At 43.3% G+C, this 27,405-nt stretch overlaps 1 protein-coding gene across 1 annotated transcript in view; it reads right to left on the reverse strand.

Annotated features, from left to right (window-relative positions):
- The window catches only part of LOC135221310 (5-oxoprolinase-like), a 709,982-nt gene that overhangs the window by 449,480 nt on the left and 233,097 nt on the right, over positions 1-27,405 (reverse strand). The window contains exons 3-4 of the mRNA XM_064259114.1: positions 26,699-26,997; positions 3,440-3,603 (exon numbers count right to left, since the gene is read on the reverse strand). Coding sequence (XP_064115184.1) covers positions 3,440-3,603; positions 26,699-26,997 — 463 coding nt within the window. The remainder of the gene's footprint in view (positions 1-3,439; positions 3,604-26,698; positions 26,998-27,405) is intronic.

Below are 27,405 nucleotides of genomic sequence, written 5' to 3' on the forward strand. Positions count from 1 at the left end.
TGGCGAATGAGATGATGTCGCAACTACAGAAGGAAGAGATGCCACTGCAGCCAAAGTCATAGGTTGAGAGGATGCTGGGAGTGACGTCACGACATCTCGAATGGTAGCGTTGGCCGCTGGCCTCACTGGAGGGGCAATAGGTGGTGACCCAGTAAACGTCGACATTGATGCAGGCATCCCGCTAGGAGGCAGCACACGAGATCTAAAGTAATGTAGGCCCAGAGGTGTGGGGTACTGCCAATGGGGGCGGAGGTGGGATACGAGCCGCCAGGAAATGGAGATAAGGCCACCCAAGGAGGGGGAACCCCATAGGCCTAGAGACGCCCAAACAGCCGCCATCTTGTTTGGTTCTGAATCTGAAATAAAAGAAACAGATGGAGAAGCCTCCTCCCTCTTTAGAGGAGGCTAAATTAAACAATTTCATCCAGTGCAACTACCAGTACTTCCAACGACAAATTGAAGGAAGAAAAGGAAGGAGAGCGGTACAACCAAAGCAGGGGGAACGCTTCTGGAAGAGGGAGAAGCTGAGACGTCCAAACAAGGAGGCAAAAAACCCTCCTAGAAGGATCAGTAGAAACTATGATGCTCCCTCTTCTTGTAAAATGCCTTCCACTGTGACTTAGGCCAGGAACATTTCGGGCAAGAGTTAGTAATGGTACAATAATTAGATCAGCACCTACTGCAAGTCGTATGGGGATCTCTAATGGTAGTAGCCAAAAACTTAGAGCACGGAAATCTTCAAATGCCTGGGCACATGCTGATGAGGCCTGGAAGAATCGGTGGGCTCCATGATACACAACAATCACACACTGAAATAAAGAAATCATGGGCAAACAAAGAAACCGGCTTGGGAGGAGAGCAAAAGCGACTACTCTCCAAGGCAGTCAAAGAAAGACTAGTGCATCATGAGGTTCTATGCCTGGTCGGTGACCAGGTTCCACCTCATATACACAGGGGTTGCAAGATGACACAGATCCCTTGCTTTACAATCTTTGATTGTTTTCAACTGGTTTCCAGCTGGCACAAAAAGCTTAACCTATTGTTAAGACCGAGGGTTTGTTCTGCATATGAACAAATGCAAATTGGATAAACTGCAAATGAAGAAAATTCTGACAAAACTCACTCAATAGATTTATTTCCAAAGTTAACTGAGTACTCTAAAATTAACTTTAAACCAAAGGAAACAAAAATTACATTAACCCTCTTACGCCGAATGGACGTATTAAACGTCGAGTGAAAATGTCTCCCGTATGCCGAATGGACGTATCATACGTCAACTCAAAAAAGTTTTTTTAAAAATTCGCGGAAAAATACTTATAGGTCTACCAGCCGAAAACTTTTGAATCACGCGCCTTGGGGGATGCTGGGAGTTCACGGATCAAGGCGTTGTTTTGTTTAAAATCGCTACGCAGGCGCGCAAGCGCGAATTTCTTTCTTATTGCACTAAAAAGTATCAGTGACACATCTCAAAAATTATTTTGTCACTTTGACATAATTTTTGCACCATTTTAAATTATCCTTTACATAAAGTATTATATATGAAAATGTGCGCAATTTCACGTGCAATGCAACAAAAAAATACTCATTATTGTAGCTTTTATCAGTTTTGAAATATTTTCATATAAATAGCGATAAGTGCCAAAATTTCAACTTTCGATCAACTTTGACTCTACCGAAATGGTAAAAAAACGCAATTGTAAGCTAAAAATCTTATATTATAGTAATATTCAATCACTTGCCTTCATTTTGCAACAAATTGGATGTCTCTAGCACAATATTTCGATTTATGGTGAATTTATTAAAAAACTTTTTCCTTACGTTCGCGCGGTAACTTCCGATAAATTTTTTCGTGCGATTGTCCTAATGTTTACACCATTTTAAATTTGCCGTTACATAAAGTTTTATATATGGAAATGTGCGCAATTTCATGCACAATACAACTAAAAACAACCCATGGTTGTAGCTTTTATCAGTTTTGAAATATTTTCATATAAATAACGTTAAGTGCAAAAATTTCAACTTTCGGTCAAATTTGACTCTACCGAAATGGTCGAAAAACGCAATTGTAAGCTAAAACTCTTATATTCTAGTAACACTCAATCATTTACCTTAATTTTGCAATGACTTGGAAGTCTCTAGCACAATATTTCGATTTATGGTGAATTTATGAAAAAAAAAAAACATTTTCCTTACGTCCGCACGGTAACTCTTCCGAAAAAATCATAATTTTTTTTGTGTGATTGTCGAAATGTTTGCACCAATTAAAATTAGCTGTTACATAAAGTTTTATATATGAAAATGTGCGCAATTTCATGTAGAATACAACTAAAAATTGGAAGTCTCTAGAACAATATTTAGATTTTCGGTGAATTTAAAAAAAAACATTTTTTTACGTCCGCGCGTTACGAATTCATACATCATTTTGTAATAATATTTTTCCGGTGTTGCTTTTATTGTTTTACAATGTATTATATATCAAAATGATTGCACTTTAGTGTACAATACAACGGAAAAAAAAGTAACTCGTTAGCTTTGACCGTTTTTTGCACAGCGTGATTTGAATACAATTATGTATGAATTTTTTTTTCGCTACCATATATCGCATTATTTACATATGATAATGATTTTATTTTTCATTTCTGATGGTTGCATACTAAACTTCAGGCAATGACAAAAAAAGGAGCCAAAAATGAACTCTTAATCTTCATAAATAAGCGCGCTGTGATTTTTTGAAAAAATTATTTTTTCCGCTTCCGCGCTCACTCCAAACCGGCCCCGGCATACGGGAGAGGTTTTGATTTTTAGGGCTTCGGCGTAAGAGGGTTAAAAAGAACATTCATAATAATTCAGCATGGAGAAGGCAACAAATCTGAAATTCCAACTTAACTTTAAACCAAAGGAAACAAATCTCAGATTCCAACTACATATATACAATCACAAAATGAAAATGATCTGACAAATGCAAGATGTAGGGCCTCTGTTTCTTCATAGGAGGGTTTGATGAACAAACTCCTCAACCCAGTGTTAATCCCTTTATCTTGAAGAGTAAAATTTGGTCTGAATGGTTAATTCCTGTCTACAGAAATAAGGCAACATACAGTCAACTGGTTTGTGATGAAACAATACAAACATAACATCTTAATAACTAGTGTTTTGTAACTAAATTATTGATTTTCTGAAAAGAAGCTGGCTTAAACATAACAGGGGAAAGATTTATTTCCTTTGCACCACTGTTCCTCTTCAAAATGTTCCTATGTTACCATAGCCCTGCCTATTTGTTTCAGAAACAGCAAAAATTAGAAATAAAAATAAAGGCTTAAGATATCTTGAATTTACATTATACTTGAAAAATTATATCAGACTGAAGCTCCTATAGTAAACACCATGAAAAGACAGTCAGTGGTTTTCATTTTGTAAACAAGAAAGTTATATTACTTACTTCCTCTGTAATCATTTTAAAGGCCTCCAATGTTTTTAGCTTGTCCAGAGGCTCATTTTCCTTGGGACCAAATATTTTAGGAAAATACTGTGGTAACAAACGACCTAATACAAGATTTGCATCAGTCACAGCTAACTGGCCTCCTTTTCTGTAGCATACAGGTCCTGAAATATATGTGATTATCAGGATATTGGTCAGCTCTAAAAATGACAATTTTACAATAAAATTAATTTTTGTATATACTTACCAAGTAATAACATACCTACGTTTAAGTTTCTAACACTAGGGCAGCTAAATATTTTTTAAATTTTGGAAATCATGGTAGTGCTCTTTTGCTTTGGCTGTATGTAGATCACCCCGCCCACTTTTGGAGAAAAATAGGTACAACATACCTGAACAGAACAGCTGGTTTGTGCTCTATGTCTATAGTGGGGAGGTGAGTGAGCCTCCATTATGTAATTACAGTAGTGCCTCAGGTTATGAAATTAATCTGTTCCAAAGCGGCCTTCGTTACCTGACTTTTCCGTATCTAGAACTACGTTTTACATGTAAATTGCCTAATTCATTCCAAACCCTACAAAAGCACCACAATAAATTTTATAATAAAGTTAACTGACCAATAAATAATGAAATACAACACTTTGAACCATTCAATACCATACCTAACCTTACCGTTACTGTACATGTAAATAAGTGTATTAGTGTACAGGGTACAAGAAATACTGTATGTTCGTATGTAGTAAAATGTGGAACCTTACCTTTCGAGTGAGGTGATGTCGGAAAGTGGCGACAGAGGAGGACAAATGGCAGAAAACATGAACACTTAACTTTAAGAAACACTAAAAATGGCAGAAAACATTAACACTAAACTTTACTTAACACATTAACAAATGGCAGAAAACATTAACACTAAACTTTACTTAACACATTAACAAATGGCAGAAAACATTAACATTTGACTTTATGAAAAACTGAAATTAAATTTCTTTCTTTTGCCTTATTCTGATTCTTTAATTTCTTTTTACTTTTTCAATTTACGTTTGTTAAAAATTTTCAATTTCTTCACCACTTTCAATTTTCTGTTTTTTCATATCACTTGGACCTTCCTGTTTGCTTACTACTAAACGCCTCTTTAAAAAATAACTATCCAAGGAAGATTGCTTCTGCCTGCTTTTAAGGGGGCTGGCCGGAACCCCTATATATGGTGGTATAGGGTGAAAAATGCAGTCATGAAAAAATTCATGGAGCTTCATATGGCAATTGAGAATACGTATACAAAATATTTCGTCAAAATTCCTCTTACTTTCGTAGTTACAGGGTAATTAGTAAACATAACTCAATAAGCCTAAAACATTCATCCGTACAAGAAAATGCAATATTTATTCTGTTATCGTCAATTTTGATAATTATTGGCAAAGAAATTGTGAGAAATGGCATCTGTAGAGATTCCGTGGCTCGCAGAAGCGTGTATCTGGTTCAACCATGAATCAGTGGGACCACAGACTTCAAGTAGATAACATGTTCGAGTTTCACCTCGTGACATTCGCTTGCTTTTACGTATGTTTATGTATGTTTCGGCAAGAAGTTCATCATGCCAATGAGGAAAAGACAAGGAAAACATCTCGCTAACATACAGACGAAGAAAAATCACTCAAGTATTATTACAGAATATCATAATATACGCGTAGTTAGTGAAGAGAGAGGGGAGGGTTGCCTATAGCAACGCCCCTTCTTGCCTGACAGCACACGTCACACTGTGCCCAAGGCTACGATCTTTGAGCAAAGAGATCTTCATTTATGATAAATAACATAGTTTTGGTTTTTTAATACCCAAAATGGATTATGAAATTCATAACAATCATGATTTATTAAATTGTCTTTGTAAAAAGAGAGTACACCTTCAAGTTTCACCACTGACATTCTCTTGCATTTACGTTTGTTTATCTTTGTTTCGGCAAGAATGTTGTCATGCCAAAGAGGAAAATACAAGGAGAACATCTCGCTAACATACAGAAGAAAATTCGCTGTAATAAGCCGAGTTAGTGAAGGGGAGAGAGGGGGTTACGTAGGAAGGAGTGCCCCATCTTGCCTCAAGCAGTGCCCCAGGCTACGATATATGAGCAAAGGGATCATCATTTATGATTAAATTATGATAAATAAAATAGTTTTGGTTTATTAATACACAAAAAAGAAATATACATTCATAATAATCATTATTTATTAACATTGTCTTTATAGAAATACGAAGGAAAACTTTGAACGCCCGTATCTCAAAACTATACTTATTGACCTTCAAAATCTATCTCCCCACTTAGTTTTAAAGCTATAACATTGGAATTTGGTATATAACTCAGAAAGACATTATAGAACAATCAAATAGAGCCCTTTTTTCCACTTTTTGTTTCGTCTTTTTTTTAATAAATTTTTTTCTCGTGATTTATAGGGTTTAATTTTTTACCATATTGAAAAATTCATATCTAGCAAAAAAATGACTTTTAGAAAAAAAAATCTCCATTTGATTGGAGGTCTACATCAGGTCTCTATAGGGTAGTAATCCCAGGTCTTAATATTAAATATCAAGGGAGGAGATAGAATTTGAAAAATGGTTATTTTCGGGATAAATTGCCCTGGCGTCACAAAACCGAAGGTCAGAGGCGAAAATCATATGCGGTTTGGAGATGTCCCAAGTCACCTTATTAAGTGGTATGAATGTCAAATTCCTGTCGTTAAAAAAAGCATTAGCCGGCCGGCCCCCTTAAACATGTTCCTGAAACGACTCGCACAAACGTCATCGAACTGCGCAAGCATACGACCTAAGTAAGCCTTTTCGGGGTGTCTCTTTTCTACAAATGATTGCACTTGACGAAAAGCAGCTAGAACATCCTTAATTTCTGCCGTTGTCATAGGGTCGTCCTCCTCCTCCTCGCCGCTGCTAGAGAACTCTCTTTGAATGACGTTATGTTGCATGGCCTCCAACTCCTTCAGGTCATCCTTCATAAGCTCCTCTTGGTGCTCCTCGAGAAGGTCATTGATGTCGTCCTCGTCGACGACCAGCCCAAAGGACTTGCCGAGTGCAACGATCTTGTCAAGATATGGTTGAGAAACAGTTTCAGGATCGTCAACTATTTCTGAATCCGCATCAGCTTCGCCCATGTTGAATCCCTCGAAGTCTCGGGTGGATACAGCATCAGGCCAGAGTTTCCTCCATGAAGAATTCAAAGTTCGCCTCAAAACCTCCTGCCAAGCTTGATCAATGAGTATGATGCATATCACGATATCGAAATGCTCCTTCCAAAATTCAAGCAGGGTGAGGTTTGTGGTATCGGTGATGTCAAAATGATATTGTTAGTATACAATAAAGTTTTGTACATACTTGGCAGATATATACTTAGCTTAGGTCTCTGACGTCACGACAGAAAATTCAAAACTCGCGGCACACGCTACAGGTAGGTCAGGTGATCTACCTTACCCGCCGCTGGGAGGCAGGTGTAAGAACCAGTCCCCCTTTCTTGTCAGGTTATTTTCTTCCACCTGTCTCCTGAGGGGAGGCTGGGCGGGCCATCAATCGTATATATCTGCCAGGTAAGTATGTACAAAACTTTATTGTATACTAACAATATCATTTTTGTACATGAACTTCCCTGCCAGATATATACTTAGCTGATTGACACCCTTGGTGGAGGGAAAGAGACAAATACTTACTTAGAAAGTGGGGACAACACATGTTAAAGGAATAAATAATATAAACCTCTGGTTCTTATCTGATTTAGGCAGAAGACTTGATAGTTACTGTCTATTAGTCTGCGTTGCCTAAAGAGTCTCAGCGAGGGCGTGACCTATGGCTGAAGAACTCTTTGGGTCTACCAATGGGAACTGAGTCCACTTACTTGGCAGAATCCAAGCAGGATCTGGTCAATGGGGATCAACCCGCTTACATGCCAGAGCCTATCACTACCAATTGCAAGGAGCCTCAAGCACAACTGATCACCTAACCAAATACTAACATTAGTATACGAAAGAAGGAGCTGCCTCCTGCAACCTCCTTCGTACAACCAAAAAACTCAAACTTAAAACTAACAGGGAAAAAGGATTAAAAAGGATGTGTTTCAGCTCCCTGCCCCAGCACTGAATCCGCCGATACGTAAGGGCCTAGCCCAAAACACTTATCATACGTAATCGATATGTCCTTTAGGTAGTGATTAGAGAAGACTGATTCACACCTCCAAAAAGTGGCCTTCATAAGGTTTTGTAATGACAAATTCTTCTTGAAAGCCAAAGACGTCGCGATGGCCCGTACTTCGTGCGCCTTGACTTTCAGAAGGTTAAACTGTTGCTGATTGCAAGAAGTGTGTGCTTCTCTAATAACATTCCTGATAAAGAATGAGAGTGCATTTTTAGATAAGGGCCTACTGGGGTCCCTTACAGAGCACCAGAGATTGCTCTCATTAGCAGCAAGTCTTTTCTTCCTCTGAAGATAATATTTCAGGCTTCTCACCGGGCAAAGAGATCTCTCCTCTTCTGTCCCAACTAAGGAGGATAAGCTTTTGATTTCGAAGCTCCTGGGCCACGGCAAAGAAGGGTTTTCATTCTTGGCTAGGAAAGCCGGAAGAAAAGAGCAAACCGCGGAGCCTCCTTGGAAACCTACCTCACCTTCTAGAGCCTGCAGCTCGCTGACCCTCTTCGCTGACGCTAACGCACAGAGAAAAAGTGTCTTCATCGAAAGGTCTCTGAACGAAGCAGTATGGGGAGGTTCGAACCTTGAGGACCTCAGGAAGAGCAGCACGACATCTAGATTCCAGCTAGGAACTAAGGAGGAGGTTCTTTTAACCGTTTCAAACGATCTGATTAAATCATGGAGGTCCTTGTCCTCAGATATGTTTAATCCTCTATGACGAAAAACTGAGGAAAGCATGCTCCTGTATCCCTTGATGGTGGAGACAACCAACCCGCATTTTTCCCTCAGGAAGATAAGGAAATCTGCTATCTGAGTCACAGAGGTACTGGAGGAGGAAACTTTATGAGTCCTGCACCAGCGTCGAAAACATCCCACTTCGACTGGTAGACTCTAGATGTGGAAGGTCTACGTGCATTGGCAATAGCCCTTGCAGACTTTGCCGAAAAGCCCTTAGCTCTGACGAGACTCTTGATAGTCTGAATCCAGTCAGACTGAGAGCGGGGAGGTTTTTGTGAAACCTGTCGAAGTGGGGCTGTTTGAGCAGATCGACTCTTAGAGGTAGGGATCTTGGGACATCCACCAGCCATTCCAGTACTTCTGTGAACCAGTCGTGGGCGGGCCAGAACGGAGCTATCAAAGTCATCCTTGCTCCCTCTGAAGCTGCGAACTTCCTTAACGTTTCCCCTAGAATCTTGAAAGGCGGGAACGCGTAAAGATCCAGATTCCTCCAATCCATCAGGAATGCATCTATTGCCACTGCTCTTGGGTCTGCAATAGGGGAGCAGTATAGATCTATCCTCGCATTCCTGGAGGTCGCAAATAGATCGAGATGGGGCCTGCCCCACGTCCTCCACAGCTCCTGGCATACGTCCGCGTGCAGAGTCCACTCTGAGGGAAGGACTTGATTCCTTCTGCTTAGCAGATCCGCTCTGACATTTCTTTCTCCTGTACGAACCTGGTGAGAAGCCTTATCTTCCTTTCCTCTGACCACAGGAGGAGCGATCTCGCTGTCTCGTACAGGGAGAAAGAGTGAGTCCCCCCCTGTTTCCGAATGTAAGCCAGGGCTGTAGTGTTGTCCGAGTTGATCTGAACATATTTCCCTTTTACGAGGGGTTCGAAGGTCTTGAGAGCTAACCAAATCGCTGTTAGCTCCTTCTTGTTGATGTGCCAGGACACCTGATCCCCCATCCAGGTGCCTGACACTTCTCTCGACCCAAGAGTAGCTCCCCAACCTATGTCCGAAGCGTCTGCATACAACACTAGGTTGGGGTTCCGAACCTGCAAGGAAAGGCCTTCCTTGAACAATAGAGGGTCTAGCCACCAACGTAGATCCTCCTTTATCTCTTGCGAAATCTTGAACGCAAAGTCCAGACCTTGAGATTTTCGATCCCAGTTTCCTCGTCAGGAAGAACTGTAGGGGTCTGAGGTGCAACCTTCCTAGAGAAACGAATTGCTCCAGCGAGGAGAGTGTCCCCAACAGACTCATCCACTCCCTCGCTGTGCATACATCTTTCTCTAGAAAGATGCTACCTTCTCCAAACCCTCGGGTTATCCTCTCTGGGGACGGATACGCCCGAAAAACCTGAGAAGCCATCAGAATCCCCAGATAGATACGCTCTTGACTGGGGATTAGCTGAGACTTCTCGAAATTCACTAGCAAACCCAGAGAAGCTGCTAGATCCAACGTCACTCGTAAGTCCTCCAGACATTTCTCCTTGGATTTGGCCCTGATAAGCCAATCGTCCAAGTAGAGGGAAATCCTCAACTCCTTCGAGATGAAGCCACTGGGCAACGTTCTTCATCAGTCCTGTGAATACTTGGGGGCCGTGGAAAGGCCGAAGCATAGGGCCCTGAACTGAAAAACATTCCCTACCCCACATGAATCTGAGAAATTTGCGAGAAGAAGGATGGATCGGCACATGGAAGTAAGCGTCCTGAAGGTCCAGCGACACCATCCAGTCCCCGGGACGAAGAGCTGCTAAGACTGATGACGTCGTCTCCATAGCGAACTTCCTCTTCTTCACAAAGACATTCAGGGCGCTCACGTCCAGAACCGGTCTCCATCCTCCTGAGTTCTTGGGAACTAGGAACAGACGGTTGTAGAACCCCGCTGAAAGAGGGTCCTGAACCATCTCTATTGCCTCTTTCTCTAACATCAGCTCTACCGCTAGAGCGAGGGCTTGATTCATTAGTGGGTCTTTGTATTTGGCCACCAGTGCCCTTGGAGTGGTGGTCAAGGGTGGTCTCGAGATAAAGGGAATGAGGTATCCCCTCTTGATGATCGCGAGGGACCAGTTGTCCGCCCCCTTTCGTGCCCAGACATCTGCAAAGTTCAGAAGTCTGGCACCCACAGTTGTCTGGAGGACACACGAACTACTTCTTGGCCCTAATAGACCGAGAGAAGGTCCTTCCTCTTCTAGGTGGTCTCGAACCTCTGGAGGAAGAAGAGCGAGACGAAGGTCCTCCTCGAAAGGGTTCTTGCCTACTTTGAGCCTCTTTCTTCGTCTTCTGTTGAAACGAAGGTTTCGGAATTCTAGCCGAGCGAGCTAGCATATCCTGCGTCGCTTTTGCTGATAACGAGCTGGAGATATCATTAATAGTCTTCTTGGGGAAGAGTTGCGGGAAAGTTGTGAATACAGCAAGGAAGCTCTCTGTGCGTGAGAAACCGCCTTGGTAAGAAAAGAGCAGAAAACGGCCCTCTTACTACTCCTGCACCAAAATTGAAGCAATTTCCCCGGAACCGTCTCTCACTGCCTTGTCCATGCAAGACAGAACTGCGTGGAGGTCTTCAGGCGAAAGAGTGTCTTGCTCTTGAGTCCTCTTAGCCAACACTCCAAGGGTCCAGTCAAGAAAGTTAAAAACTTCTAAGACTCGGAACATTCCCTTCAGAAGGTGATCCAACTCGCTCATACCCCACGTCGTCTTCGCAGAATTCAGCGCCGAGCGACGTGCGGAATCAACCAACGAAGAGAAGTCCGAGTCTGCAGAAGAGGGAAGAGGTCAGACCCAAGGGTGGGCTCTCCTGACTCGTACCAGAACCCCATCTTACCCGTCAGCTTGGACGGGGGAAAAGAAAAAACTGTCTTGCCTTTCTCTTCTTTGAAACCAACCAGACTCGTCAAAGTTCTTCAGAGCCTTCTTCATAGACACTGTAGGCTTCATCTTAACGACTGAAGACTTCTTAGTCGTATTGGTCGTTGAAAATAAGGACGGAGGAGACGGAGGAGCAACGGCCGAAAGAGACTCCCCAAATCTTGCAAGAGGAGGTCTGTCAGTCTCTTATACGAAGAACCGAAGCATCTTTGGGCAAATCTTCCTCCGAATCCCCAACAAATTCTCCGAAGAATGACGTCTTGAAGCTCTACTGCCCGGTAAGAGAGCTAATCCTTGGAGAGCGCCTGTTCGGAGAGCGCCTACTGGGAGAAAAACCACTGGGAGAGCGCTTACACGGGGAGCGCCTACCAGGAGAGCGCCTACTTTGAGAGCGCCTCCCAGGAGAGAGCCTACTAGGAGAGCGCCTAGTTGGAGAGCGCCTACTAGGAGAGCGCCTACTTTGAGAGCGCCTCCCAGGAGAGAGCCTACTTTGGGGAGCGCCTGCTAGGAGAGCGCCTACTTGGGGAGCGCCTACTAGGAGAGCGCCTACAAGCGGAGGCCCGTCTGTCGGAAACAGATTCTAACTCCACAGAAGAGCGTCTGGATAAGGGAGAGCGCCTATCAGGCTCTCTGCGCCTGCTAGGTTCTTGGCGCCTGCCATCCTCAATACGCCTGCCAGGCTCTTGATGCCTATAGAGCTCAAAACCCCTGCCAGGCTCTTGACGCCTGCCACGGGGAGAGAAAACGTCCACAGATGAATCCCTGTCAGAAGCGCGCGCTTACAAGGCTCTGAGCGCCTATCCAATCGGGAGTGATCTAACGGAGGAGAAAGCTTCCGTTGCCGCCTACCAGGCTCTTGGCGCATACTAGGCTCTTGGCGCCTACTAGGCTCTTGATGCCTACTAGGCTCCAAGCGTCCGTCAAAAGGAGAGTGGCCACCAGGCGAAGAACTCTTCCTTCGCTCCTGACGAAAACGAGGCTCTTGACGTCTGTCAAGCTCTTGACGCCTAACTGAAGAGGAGCGGAAATCCTGAGGAGAGAGCCTGTCTAGCTCCTTCCGCCTTACATGCTCACAACTCTTGCTGGGAAGAGAGGAGAGCCTACTCGGAGAAAGATCCCGAGCTCCAGCCTGCACTTCTGACCTCCTACTAACAGGCTCAAAAAGCTTCTCTAGCCAGAGGAGATTTAGCCGAAGGAACGTTCTTAGACTTCTTCAACCGGAAGTGAGGCGTCCTTCCAACGATGAGAAGTCCCGGCAATAGACTCCGCTAAAGCCGCAATCTGTGCGCCTGCAGACCCGCCAGGATACGCGCAGGAGATCTCTTAAACTCCTCTACCGGGGGACGAAGTCCGAGAGGCGAACAGGAGAAGCGTAACCGGACGAAATCTTGTTCTGATTCGTTCCACTTCTGGTTCTTCCGCGAAGGATTCGGGGCTGGAAGGAAGGGCGCAAGGATCCTTCCAGGGCCTCTTGAGAGGGCGAGACGACTCCGAGGCGCTCCATCTACGCTGAGGAGAAGGCGACGAAGATGACGAGAAGCACTGGCGCAATAACTCCTTCTTGGTTCGATCCAAGGCAGCCTGGGAACGAGCAACAGGAACTGCCGAGGGGACGCCTGACCGGTGGGGGTTCTCCCTAACCTTCCTGCGGCTTTCGACTTTCCTCCTCCACTGGGTCTGGGAGTCTGGAAGAGGTCTAGGCCTGGAAGCGTTAGTGAGCCGGTCAGACGCACCCTCCACTGCACTAGGGGCACTGCACTGATCACTTGCACTATCATCACTCTTAAACCTTGTCGAGAGCGAGCGAGGCTCTTCTCTCCTGATCGAGGCTCTCCCAGAAGCAACTTCCGAAAAACGAATCTTCGGGTTCAAAGCTGGGCGCAGGGCTGAAACCGGAGAAGGAACTACTTCTACTACAGGCTCAGCGTCAACTTCACTCACCCTCGATCTACTAGAGCTCCTTGAAGAAGCCTTGCGCACCCTATCCTTCTCTAACTTTCTCACATAAGAAGAAAGAGCCTTCCAACCATCCTCATCCAAATTCTCACACTCCTTGCAAGGGTTAATAAAAGCGCATTCATTCCCTCTACAAGACGTACATACAGTGAGGATCTAATGCAGCTTTAGGAAGCCTAACTTTACATTCCTTCACTGAACAAACCCTAAATAAACTAGGTTTCTTAATTTCAGAATCATCCATGATTAAAGATATTGTAAGAGAAATCCAAAAGAAAAATCCAAAAACAGTCCAAAAAGCGTATGCCAAGCCAACAACCAAAGGGTACTTCACCAAAATCCAAATCGTCGGCAACGAGAGAACGAATTTAACTATCGTAAGGACTGAACAACAGGTGTTGTCCAGCCGGCGACAGAAAATAATCTGACAAGAAAGGGGGACTGGTTCTTACACCTGCCTCCCAGCGGCGGGTAAGGTAGATCACCTGACCTACCTGTAGCGTGTGCCGCGAGTTTTGAATTTTCTGTCGTTTCATCAGAGACCTAAGCTAAGTATGTATCTGGCAGGGAAGTTCATGTACAAAAACATCTCTTGAAAAGATGTTTTGTAAACAGCTTCTTGAAGTTTGATATCACTTGCTGGTCCATGGGCTGGAGGAGAGGGGTGGTGTTAGGCAGAATATAAAGAACCTTGATGAAAGAATACTCCGCTAGGATATTGTCCTCGAGGCCAGGAGGGTGAGCAGGGGCATTGTCCAACAACAGCAGACATTTCAGAGGGAGGCACATCTCTTCCAAGTATTTCTTCACTGTTGGGCCGAAACACAGATTTACCCACTCTGTGAACAAAAGTCTTGTTACCCAGGCATTCGCATTAGCCCTCCACATCACCGTGAGCTTCTCCTTTAGCACTTTGTGGGCCTTGAAGGCTCGAGGAGTTTCCGAATGATACACAAGTAGGGGCTTCACCTTACAATCCCCACTGGCGTTAGAGCAGTGCATAAGCCTGTCTTTCAAAGGCTTTTGCCCGGGTAGCTTCTTCTCTTCCTCCGTGATGTACGTCCGAGGCATTTTTTCCCAAAGAAGGTCAGTCTCGTCACAGTTGAAGACTTGCTGAGAACTTTAGCCTTCCTTGATTGTCATCTCATTGAACATCTTAACAAAGGCTTGGGTCACTTTTGTGTCCGAGCTGGCAGCCTCCCTATGCCGCACTTCTGAATGGATGCCAGTCCGTTTACGAAATTTATCAAACCCCCCCACGAAGCCTTGAAGTCTGGGGTTGCCTTCGATGTCCCTTCTCCTGCATCATCTTCGGCCTGAGCACTCAGATCACCGAAAATGGCACTGGCCTTCTGGCAGATTGCCGTCTTGATTATTGTATCACCAGCGATTTCCTTGTCCTTAATCCCTACAAGAAGCAGCCTCTCCATCTCATCATGCAGGTGGCTCCTCTTGTTGAAAAATATAGTCACACCCTTGGAAGGTGTAGCTGCTTTGATGGCTTCCTTCTGCTTAAGGATGGTGCCTATAGTCGACGGATTTCGGCTATTTTCCTTAGCGATATTACTCAACCACATGCTAGCCTCATACTTCTTGATTATCTCCATCTTCATCTCCATAGAAAGCATCCTCTTCTTTCCGTGAACTTATGCAACATTCTTGGGACCCTTGGCTAATAACATAAGTAATTAGTTCACACACAACACAATAAAGTAACTTACAGTACAATGGAAGCGAAATCACTACCACAAATTTACGTTAACAAACTAAATCTATGTGAACGAACTAATTCCACGCGTGCGATAATGCTGCCAAAACGAAATGGTCGAGGAACTCCCTTACATAGATGCATGATGGGATAGATGCTGACCAATAAGAGAGCAGGATCTTATGGTGGTAGCTAGCATCAGGAACCAATGGGAGAGTGGGAGGATGGTGGCGAATCTACTGAGTTGGCAGCGTGTGAGTTTCAAAAATGTTCTCGGCGGCCCCGGGCGAATCTCGGACTTTACAGTACATCCTTTCGCGACCTGAATTATTTTTTTACACAGAAGCAAAAAGATCTTCGTCTTTGCCTTCGTAACCTGGATTTTTTGTATGTAGGGATATGACTGTACAGTACTTGGTAAGTATATAAAAAATTTATTTTATGTATCATATAATGTCATTTTTATATAAGTAACTTACCAAGAGGTGGTGGGATACATGGACATATGCTATTTCAGTACTAATATTCTAGACAAAACTTTACATGAAACAGTAATTATTAGCTAGCACTGATAGGTGCTTATTGTAACCGTACCTGGTGAGGGAGCTATGGCAGGTAATTACTGACTATGGTCACCATTCCTCTCTACCTCGGGCATCACGACCCTGTGTCACCTCTTACTTTAGAGGGTGCTTTGCAAATACAGGATAATTCTGCTTGTTGCCAACACCTGCCATTTCCCCTTATCCCAATCTTTACACTCATCACAAGTCAAGAGTAAAAGAACAAACTTGCCCTCTGCACATACTACACACAGTATGAGCATCATATTTTTAGGTTGGCTCAGCAGTTTTTCCTGTAATCTCATACTAGGTGACTGCTATTCCCTAATGCAAGGTAGAGCTGCAATGAAGTATTAAACATAATAAAAATGACCATACTGATGAATGTACACAGTTTCCCACAGCTTGGTCTTTCCATTTTTAGCCTTGCTTTAACCATAATTTAACTTTCCATTCAACTTTTAGGAAGACAAGATTGCTAAGAGCATGTGTAGTGGTGACTCAATACTATGTCCTGAGTCCAGGCCTTCATATATTTATGGTACAGTGGACACCCCAGTATTCGCGTTCTCCAGATATGTGGACTCACATATTCGCAAATTTCTCTCTGGAACATTTTCCCCTATTATTTGCGGGAATTTTGCCTACTCACTGTATTTTTCTATGATAAATATCCACAAATTCTTTTTATTTATTTTAATAATTTCATCATAAAAGGCACTTTTCTGGGCTCAGCTCGTGTCGGCCTATGAAAGTAATCCTTAACATCATCTTTCTAGGTAAAATTATCCTAAAATTACCAGAGAAAAAACAAAATTAAGAAAATGTCAGTAAGACTGACTCGCTCACTCTTAAAAAAGAAGTGTCGGTATGATATAGGGCGAGTGTGGAACACTACCACGAGACAACACCAATTAGAACTTCCCTATCAGAATCCCCCTAAGAGAGAGCCGATACCAACTGGGCGATGCAGCCTCTACTACTACTACTAGAGGACGCCACGGACAGCAGCGCCCCTAGCGGTCATCCTTAAAATTTAGCGCCAGCGTCTAGACGCAGATTTTACTTGTGCTATATTTCTCAGGATTTATCTCGTATTCTACGATGGAACGCTCAGCAATTGCCACGGCTAAGTTAAGTAACTCATAAGTAATATTTTATCACAGTTTTATCTTCCGGGTACCAGTATTTTCCTTTTTATAGGTCATATACGGTTCCCCGGTTGTCTCGTGGCGGCCATGCTGCCTCGTAAGAATTCCCGGTCTTCCATACTGGGACTTCTTATACTTATGGGCTTACTTTATCACGTTCATTGTTTTACATCGAGTTTTAGCTAGTTAGCCCTCTTACCATTCTCTTAGCTTGGTATTTAGGGCTATTATTAATTTTATTCTGGCCCAGCATCCCGGCTCTTGCTCTACATCGGCTATCGCTGGCTCCGAGTAGGCTCCTGTTTCTTGGAATAGTTTGCCTCCTCCTGGGCTTCTTTCTCTTTTACTAAAAGTGTCTCTTCCACCTTTCGATGTATTTTATTATTATTATTTAGGGTGTTAGGCTAGCCTAGGTGCTTGTTCCATGTATTGGTACAGCTTGGTTCACGTGGCCCTACCACGGTTGTGTTGTTCGCGGCCTAGGCCACTGGTGGTCACGTGTTCCATAGCACCTTACCCTGCCCCTTCCCTCCCTCTCTGATGTAGGGAGGAGCTGGGGGACCCCTTGGTTGTCATAACAACCTCATAGCCTTCTTTCACATTCCGGAGGTGCCGGGGGGTTCCGCCAGCAGGGGGTATAGGGCGACCACTATGAGGTACCGGGTCTCCATACGGGTAGTTGGTGAGGTGGGGAGGAGTAGGCCATCCCTTCCCCCTTTCCTCGCTCCCGCCGCGTTTCACCGGGACCTCCTTCCCCCCCTACTCATTACTCAGCCACCTCCCTTACGATATGAAAGGGGCCTTCCGTCGCAGCCGGGGCCCCTTTGGTTATAGGATATTGGCTCCGCTAGCGGGCAGGGTGGGTGCCATGGATGGTCGATTGCTTGCCTACTATATCCTTTTTTCTCTCCCCCGCTACCGGAAGGGAGCTTACCCTTACCTACGCACTCTTCTAGTAGACGGGTGGAGAAAAGTTGGTTTTTATGTTATTACCATGTTATGTTAAGGATATATACCCTAATTTAAGATATTTTACAATGAATTGTTTATTATAATATTTATGTTATCAACCATCCCCGCCATTATCCGTTGTGGTTTCCATTACCACCACTCCTAGTTGGTTGATTCTTGTGCCTCCGCCACTGGCGGAGCCATAGCCTTTCTTCCAACATGGTTACCACACGTATTTTAGCAGGGCTCTGGTTTTATCTAACTTTATCGCTCCGGCACCAGCGGAGCATATGTTAGGCTGTAAGTGTTTACTTTGTACTCATGTACGTTTTCACTTACAGGCTACCAACTGCCAGGTCCTCGCTTGTAATGCGACGCTGCACGACCCCTGCGGACATGACGAATGCAGGTCTCACGCCCCATGTGCCACCTTGTTCAACGAGTCTATCGTCTGGCATCCCGAGGCCTGCACTATATGTTACGACCTGGTCGATCAGCTGGTTGGTGGGGTAAGACCATTATGAGGTTATTTATCAATTTACTAACACTTTTAGTTCGTAAGTTTGTTAACCCTGTCCGCAATTGGTAGCTAATTCAGCCTTTCTTTCAGGCTAGCGGTGTGAGGGAAGTCGCCCTCGCCACCCTGAAAGCGTGGGTGGGCGGCTTTGGGAAGAACGCCGCCAAGGGCCAGCCCTACATATTGGATAGGAAGCTGGCCATGCAGATCTTCCCGGCGGGCAAGTCGACGGGCTACGTCGACCCCTTGTCCGCCGCCCCCGTCATAGCCGCCATCCAGCAAGAACTCCAGCAGTCGTTGGGGGTCGGAGCCGCCCAGGAGTCAGTTCCAGACGTCGCCGGCCTGGACCTGAATCTTGAGCCGATGGCGGTAGTGAGTGAGGATTTGTTGGTTGAGGTAGGTTTGTCGGGCGCCCAAGGTCTTTCCTTGGGCGCTCCTGGATCTTCTCCTGTCCCTTCTTCTTCCGCCTCTTTCCAAGGCTTTCCGGGATCCGAGATCCCTAGCCGCACTCGCTCTCTCTGTACCTCCCAAGGAGAAGGGAAAGAGAGAACCGAAGACATTGTCTAAGACGACTTCTAAGAAGTCGTCTTCGTCTTCTTCGCTAGGAAGTCATCGACTTCTTACGCCGACGCGGTGAAGGCTAAGCCAAGCTCTTCCCAGTCGAAGAGCTCCAGAGGCAAGGCTTCGAAGGAGAAAGCTCGCGCTACCTCCGAATCGTTGCCTTCTCCCGCCTCCGCTGCTCTCTCGGCTATGCCGGCAGGGGTGGCAAGCACCAGCTCCTGCGTTCCTTCTCCTGTCTCACCAGGAATGATGGAGCAGGTAGGAGTGATGATTGGTTCCCAAATCTCAGCTTTGGGAACACGTTTTGAGCAGATGTTCGCACAATTGTCGAGCTCTCTGTCTCAAACTGGACAGACGGTCCAGGAACTCTCGAATAGAGTAAGAGAGAATGAGGATCGGATGGTTGGGCTATCCCAGGCTCCTCCCCCAGTATCCCCTGCTTCTAGCACGGGGATTCTCCAACTCCCGTCTTACGACTCCTTGCCAGCTTTCTCTATGGACAATCCATGGAGAGTAGCGGCCTACGCTCCCTTTAAGGACGGGATGATTTCGATCCCGGAGTTTGGCACTCGAAGGATTGAGGACTTCGAGTTCTATCCTCCGGGTCTGTCACAGCCTTTCATGGGATAGCTAGGCTGACGTCAACGGCTCTTACAAGGGAGGACAAGATCTCGAAGGAGTCAGTCCTCTATAGTAGAGATCACGCCCAACGGGAATGGGTTTCAACTGGCCTTGAGGACTGGGAGTGTACTAATACTAAACTCCAGGCCTATAAGAGCCCCTTCACTATTTTCGCCACGGAAGAGGAGGTCTCTCTTCCGTTCGCCACGAATTGGGTGAGAAGGCTCTTCAGGCAGTCCTCAAGGATGAGCCCGTTCCACAGTTGAGAGAGTCGGAGTCCACTTCTCCACTCTTTCCCGCCTTCGGAGAGTTATGGGAAAACCTGCCAGCTACTTCACGCAGGGTAAACTCAAGCCGGACTGCGCTATGGACCAGTTCGGTGAGAAGTTACCTAGGCTGCCGGACTCCCTAATCCAGGCAGAGTTCGATGCGCGAACTAGGTTTGGCAGGTCCCTTAACTCACTCATCGTCACGGAAATGGCTGCGCTATCTTACGCGAACGAACCGCTATTCAAAATCCTAGCAAAATCGCAATTTCAGACGGTTCTGTTAGACGCTTTTGACTTCTTCCAAGCCAGGAAGAACTGTCGAAAGCATGTTCTTCAAGAGTGCACCATTAGGCACGAGCCTAATAGACTCTTGACTGCCAGCATGTGGGGAGCGGATCTCTTCCCAGAGTCAGCAGTGAACGAAGTCCACCACGAAGCTGCTAGACTCAACCAGAGCCTTAGAGCTAGGTGGGGTATTTCCTCTAAGAGGAAACAGGAATCCGTTCCCACTGCTGGCAAGAAACCAAAGAAGGCTGGTAGGAGGTTCCAGCCATATAAAAAACTCCAGCATCAGCAGCAGTTTGTGCAGGCAGTCCCAGTCACCCAACAAGGACAACCTGCTACATCTAAGCAAACTCAGCCTTTCCTCCTGGTGCCCCAGCAATCGCAACCTTCGACTTCCTATGCTATCTCGCCTGCCTTTAACCCTGCTTATGAGGCTCAAGGCTACTCTCAACCGAGGGGTAGGGCGAGAGGTTACTTTCGTCACCGTGGCGCAGGAAGGGGCACAAGGAGTAAGCAGTTCAGAGGAGGGCGTGGTGGCCAACCCGCCCATCAGCAATGAGGCTCCCCAGGTAGGAGGAGGCTGTTCCTCTTCCGCCACAGGTGGGGGTTCAGCAATTGGGCACAGAGCATAGTGTCCAAAGGATTAGGCTGGAGCTGGATCCAAGATCCTCCTCCAATCAAATCATTCCATCAGGTACCATCAAAGGAATTGATAGATTACGCGGAAGAACTCCTTCAGAAAGGAGCTATTGCGAGAGTCAAACATCTAAAATTTCAAGGTCGCTTATTCAGCGTGCCAAAGAAAGGCTCAACAAAAAGAAGGGTAATCTTAGACTTGTCAAAGCTAAACTCTTTCATTCGCTGCGACAAGTTCAAGATGCTTACCCTCTCGCAAGTAAGGACCTTACTTCCGCGTGGAGCCGTCACATGCTCCATCGATCTTACAGACGCATACTATCATATCCCTATAGCCAGGCACTTCCGCCCATTCCTAGGATTCAGGCTAGGAAGTCAGACATTCTCATTCAAGTGATGCCCTTCGGTCTGAATGTAGCCCCCAGGGTATTCACAAAGATAAGCAGAAGTGGTTGTACAACAATTGAGAGCTCAGGGAATCATGGTAGCGGCATGAAACCTCGACGATTGGTTTTTAATCTGGGGCACCAACAGTCGAGGAATGTCTCAAAGCTACCAAAAAGGTAGTTCACTTTCTGGAACATCTGGGGTTCCAGATAAACAAAACGAAATCCAGACTTGTTCCGGAATCTCGTTTTCAGTGGCTAGGAATCCAATGGGATTTGTCCTCCCACAATCTATCAATTCCAATAGCCAAACGGAAGGAATAGCAAAGTCTGTCAGGCAATTTCTCAAGTGCAAACAAACGTCAAGAAGAAACCAGGAGGAATCCTAGGGTCTCTTCAGTTTGCTTCGGAATAACAGATATCCTTCTGAAAGCGAGGCTGAAAGATATAAATCGAATTTGGCGGTCAAAAGCAAACTCCAAATATCGAGACAAGTTGTCAGTAATCCCACAGATCCTCCGCAACCAACTACGGCCTTGGTCAAAAGTAAAGAACTTAGCCAAGAAAGTACCCTTCAATATCCCCATCCCAATGTTAACCATTCACACGGACGCATCCCTGTCCGGGTGGGGGGGATACTCTCAGTTCAAACAAGTTCAGGGGACTTGGTCAGTTCAATTTCGCCAGCTTCACATAAATGTGTTGGAAGCAATGGCAGTATTTCTTACTCTGAAGAGACTGCTTCCCCCGAAAAGTCTCATCTAAGGCTAGTTTTGGACAGTGCAGTGGTAGTTCATTGCATCAACAGAGGAGGGTCCAAATCCAAACATGTGAACCATGTCATGATAGCCATCTTTGCATTAGCAAGCAAACACAAATGGCATCTGTCTGCCACTCATCTGGCAGGAGTAAGAATGTTGATAGGCAGACGCCCTGTCCCGGTCAGTCCCTCTGGAATCAGAGTGGTCTCTGGACGTCGGGTCATTCCAGTGGGTAAGCCGGAGAGTCCCAGGTCTCCAAGTGGACCTCTTCGCCTCACAAGCAAACCACAAGCTCCCTTGCTATGTGGCCCCCAACCTGGACCCTCTGCTTATGCCACGGACGCCCTGTCGTTGGATTGGAATCAATGGAGGAGAATTTATGTTTTTCCTCCAGTGAATCTTCTCTTGAAAGTCCTAGACAAACTAAGGTCTTTCAAAGGGATAATAGCTCTGATTGCACCGAACTGGCCCAAGAGCAACTGGTATCCACTTCTTTTGGAATTGGGTCTCCGACCTCAACGGATCCCCAACCCCAAACTATCACAATCAGTACAAATGAGGACTGTGTTCGCTTCCTCAGGAACTCTCCAGACCTAACTTTATGGACTTCATGAAGTTTGCGGCTAATAAAGATGCTGACATTGATCCACAGAATATTCTCTTCCTAGAATCAGAATAAAAAGGGAGTCAACCATTAGACAATATGACTCAGCTGTTAAGAAATTAGCATCTTTCTTGAGAGAATCGAACACTACAACCATGACAGTTAATTTGGCTATATCCTTTTTCAGATCTTTATTTGAAAAAGGTTTAGCAGCTAGCACGATTACCACTCATAAGTCGGCTTTGAAGAAATCTTTCAAGTAGGTTTTCAGATAGATTTGACTGAATCTTATTTCACATCTATCCCTAAAGCCTGTGCTAGACTTAGACCTTCTCAGAGGCCTACTACAGTTTCATGGTTTTTAAATGATGTTCTCAAACTAGCTTCAGATACTGACAACTCATCTTGTACATTCATAATGCTCCTGAGGAAGACATTATTCTTATTAAGCCTAGCCTCAGGAGCGAGAATTTCAGAACTGTCGGCTCTATCCAGGGATGCGGGTCATGTGGAATTCCTCCCATCAGGAGAAGTTCTACTTGCTCCGGATCGTAGCTTTTTAGCCAAAAATGAAGATCCTCTTGCAAGGTGGGCTCCTTGGAAGGTTATCCCACTTCCACAGGATCCTTCTCTCTGCCCAGTATCAACTCTTAGAGCCTTTCTTTCTCGTACTTCTTCTAGATCCTCTGGTGCTCTCTTCATGAGAGAAAAAGGTGGTACTTTGTCAGTTAAAGGTATTAGACAGCAAATCCTTTACTTCATTAAACAAGCCAACCCTGAGTCATTCCCAAAAGCACATGATATCAGGGGAGTAGCCACCTCTATTAATTATTTCCAACATATGAACTTTGAGGATCTTAGAAAGTATACTGGATGGAAATCCCCGACAGTCTTTAAACGACATTATTTAAAGTCCTTGGAATCTTTAAAGTTTTCAGCAGTAGCAGCGGGAAACATAGTTTCCCCTGAACTAACGCTTAGTAGTTTGTAGTATTAATCCAGGTCTCCTTTCTACCTACTTCAACCAACATGCCTCAACCTATCACCAGGCTACTCAGCATCATAGCCTTAGCCGTTGTGTGTTGTAGTGGTTTGTCCCTTATTTTTTTGCTAGGGACAACCACCCTTGTACTGATATGTACTTCAGTGGTCCTACCCTTATTTTTATGCTAGGATAGGCCACAATATGTTTGTATAAATTCTCCAATTGGATTTGTGATAACTTCAGTCACAATGTGTTTGTACATATTTGAATTAATTGTATTAATTGTATTAATGATGGATTGAGTGTATCTACCCTTATTTTTATGCTAGGGTAGGACACATGTATGTATATAATTGTACTTATATGTTCTAAATTAAGTAAATTCAAACATTTCCTTGTTTTACATGCATATTTATGATTTTGTTACTACCATTTAAGTACTTTAAGTTTACTAACATTCTGTTATTGATTACTGTAATAAGTTAGTTTAAGTACTTAATTTGTATGCTGTATTTGATTTACTTATATTATATCCATCATTTTAATATGTTTTTCATTTTTCCCTTTTCCATCTTGTCTGTTTCTCTGGTACTCTTTCATAGGCCGACACGAGCTGCAGCCAAGAAAAAGGGATTTGACGAAGGAAAAATCTATTTCTGGGTGATTGGCTCGTGTCGCCCTATGAAACCCATCCCTTTTTATTGTTTGTTTTTCCCCCCCTTGCAGGACAAGATGTATTTATATTTTATTTAAGGATGACCGCTAGGGGCGCTGCTGTCCGTGGCGTCCTCTAGTAGTAGTAGTAGAGGCTGCATCGCCCGTTGGTATCGGCTCTCTCTTAGGGGGATTCTGATAGGGAAGTTCTAATTGGTGTTTGTCTCGTGGTAGTGTTCCACACTCGCCCCTATATCATACCGACACTTCTTTTTAAGAGTGAGCGAGTCAGTCTTACTGACATTTTCTTAATTTTGTTTTTTCTCTGGTAATTTTAGGATAATTTTACCTAGAAAGATGATGTTAAGGATTACTTTCATAGGGCGACACGAGCCAATCACCCAGAAATAGATTTTTCCTTCGTCAAAATCCCTTTTTGGATAAAACTATTATTAAAAAACAGGTATAAACATTTTTAGAGGGTTTTCTTGAGTTTAGCTAACAAAATAGGCTGCTTTAAGCGTTTTTATAGGCGTTCCCAACTATTTGCATGGGGGTCTGGTACACATCCCCCGTGAATACAGGGGGACCACTGTACATCAGTGATGGCTTCAACTTTCCACTTTTAACTGTTTTTTGTAAATTTTGTGTCTAATATATTCTTTCCTTAATACCTGTCATCCTTTTGATCTCTTGTTCTTATTTTACACTATTTGCACATATATCTATAGTAAGTTTTAAAAAATGAAATAAGTTTTTTGTACAAATCAATCAATCACACTTTTATTAAAGAAAGAGGAGTTAACACAATTAGCATTATGTAAATCCTCAGTCATTCACATAACAACCTTAGCCAAAGGCAAAATAGGATGAATAAAGAAGCAGTTTCAAAGGTGAATCCCTACCCCTAGAACAAAAAAAAGCACTAAAGATAGACAGGTTAACACACAATACTACATAGTGTTCAGATAGTTCATGCAGACCAATAGGAATTAGAAGAATGTATTGATAGTATATTAAAATGTAAGAGCATGTAGAGTGTAAGAGCATGAAGAGCAGCATGCGTAAGTCTAAAACAACTCTCACACCAAAGAAACTATACCCCACCATAAAAGACCTTAGGTCAACAGACTTAAAAAATGTCATACAAAATATTCATGGCAATAATGAAGACATTGGAAAATACTAAAAATATAAGGAAAATGCATTAGCTACAATCAATTTTCACTGCATAAAGAAGAGTGATTAATATTGTATACAAGAGACAGGAGAAAAACCTTTACTTATATGAAGTGCCAATAGGTTTTCAGAAAGATTTTAATTTTGTAAACACAAGAAAACTTATTGAGAACATGTCATGCAGATTTCACATAAAGAGGTTATAAATGCAGTTGCAAAAAAAATGTATAAAAACAACACAACAATTTTGTCTCAATAATATAGAATAAGAGAAGATAATGTAACCAATAGCATAAGACAGTTGTGTAATCGGTCAACCAGTCTTCCTTTTACTGTATTAGTAATGTACCTGAATATACTGAAAAGCTGGAGGATACAACAGTATAAATTAGGAATTAAATTTTACAAAGTGTTGAACTGTTCTATGCAGATGATGGACTGATCCTAGGTCATTCTTTGGAAGATATAGTTAAAGGCAGCTAGTAAAAAAACAGCTACAGAATGTGACCACAATACAAACAAAAATAAAAGAACATTCTAATATTCAATGGCTGGTGCAGTATAGACAACACAGAAGACATGCAGTACACATAAGGGATAAGAATAGTAAGGCAGATAAAATATCTAGGTTCTACAACCAATAACATAAAAGACTGCTTCAGGGAGCAACTGAAATGGAACAGACTATTTTATCTTAAACATTCCCTTTGAAATAATTGGAAAAGGTTCTTATATGAATTAACTTGAACCAATATAAAAATATGTTAAAACTGAACAGATCAATGGATGGATAGATATTAAGGTGGTCACTAGTAACAGTGGCCAGAAACAGAATACTAAATATTTTAATTAGCAAAAGAATATTCTCATCACATAAATACCCCATTATAACTGGTCAAGAGTACTATTGACATCATGATTCAAATGGTTGCTGTGGAAACTTGGAAAAAAATTAACTGCATTTTCAAGATCTTGCTTGTGTTAATGGGAGTAAATGGAGCAGAATATAGCTGAAATTGTGAATACTGAATAACTAAAAACAACTTTCTAAAGCAAGTAAGGGCATGGTCACAGCTAGTCTTTAGTATGACATGGATTTCAAGTAAATGAGTACACTTACTACCTTCTAACTTTAAGTACTGGACAGGTTATCAACTGCCCTACCCTCTCCATAAGTTTCCTTGTCTTAACTACCAACCTAGCATTTATCTGTTACACAAACCAAACTTTTGAGTTATTCTACATCCTCAAATAGACTGACAAACATACTGTAAAAGATTCAGGTACAGTACCTTATGCCAGTTGATGTCATCCCCGTATAAGTAAATATGCATCTAGCTATGTAAGGCAATTGTTTGTCAATGCATGAGCACAATTTCATATTTTATAATTGAAGTCAATAACTTAAGAAGAGGTCAATCTTTCTTCCCCAGATGCATCATAATAAGAGGGGCTGCATACTAGAAGAGTGTCTATCATCCTCTTGTATAGCCAATATGTATATTCTTATTGCATAATGTATATATGTGATTGGCCTCAAACCTCAGCATCAGAAAACAATTTTATTTATGCAGCAAAATTTGTGTTAAGCAATTTTTTCATGTTAGAATTAGAAAAAGTAATGCAATTCTATTAAGTCTTTACAATTACATATGTATACAACAGTGCCTGGAACAAATCAAAACAAAATACACAATTCTTCACCTGGATGAGCTCCAACTGATTCTGGGCCAACAACAAACATCCCAGATCGGAAGAACAATCGAGAACCTCCACCAGCAGCCACAGTGTTTACATCAAGCTGAGGAGCCTGGATGGTGATGCCAGCAGTAGTACTTTCAAAGACATGCTCAAATGCACCTGCATAGCGTGATACATCAGTTGAAGTACCTCCCATATCAAAACCAATCACAGGCTGTTGTCCAAGTTCATTATAGCTAGTCATGGCATAACCAACAACACCTCCAGCAGGCCCAGAGAGAATAGCTCTAGATCCATTGAAACTGAAAAATAAACATTCACAAAAACTTATCATATCTCACCAAAAATCTGTAGCTAAAAATTAAATACTGTATTTTAAAACTGTTCTAGAAACTATCATTTTAGCAAGGAGTATTTGTTAGTTCCTTGGATAAATGTGATTGAATTCAGATCTCTATCTAGAGACTACTGGTCCTGAAAGATTGCAATATCTCAAGATGTGGATTTTTTGCAAAACTTACTACCTCTCACAAATATCTGCTAGCTAGCTATAGTACTTAAAATCAATCCTTTCCCTCACTATCCCAATTATATTCATGAACAATAGTATTTGAAATTTATCCTTTCCCTCACTATCCCAATTATATTCATGAACAATGACCATGAACTAATTCTTTTACAATTGCTAGAATATGTACTTGTTCATTACA

The sequence above is a fragment of the Macrobrachium nipponense genome, chromosome 2 (assembly GCF_015104395.2).
Source record: "Macrobrachium nipponense isolate FS-2020 chromosome 2, ASM1510439v2, whole genome shotgun sequence".
In the NCBI taxonomy this organism is placed as follows: domain Eukaryota; kingdom Metazoa; phylum Arthropoda; class Malacostraca; order Decapoda; family Palaemonidae; genus Macrobrachium; species Macrobrachium nipponense.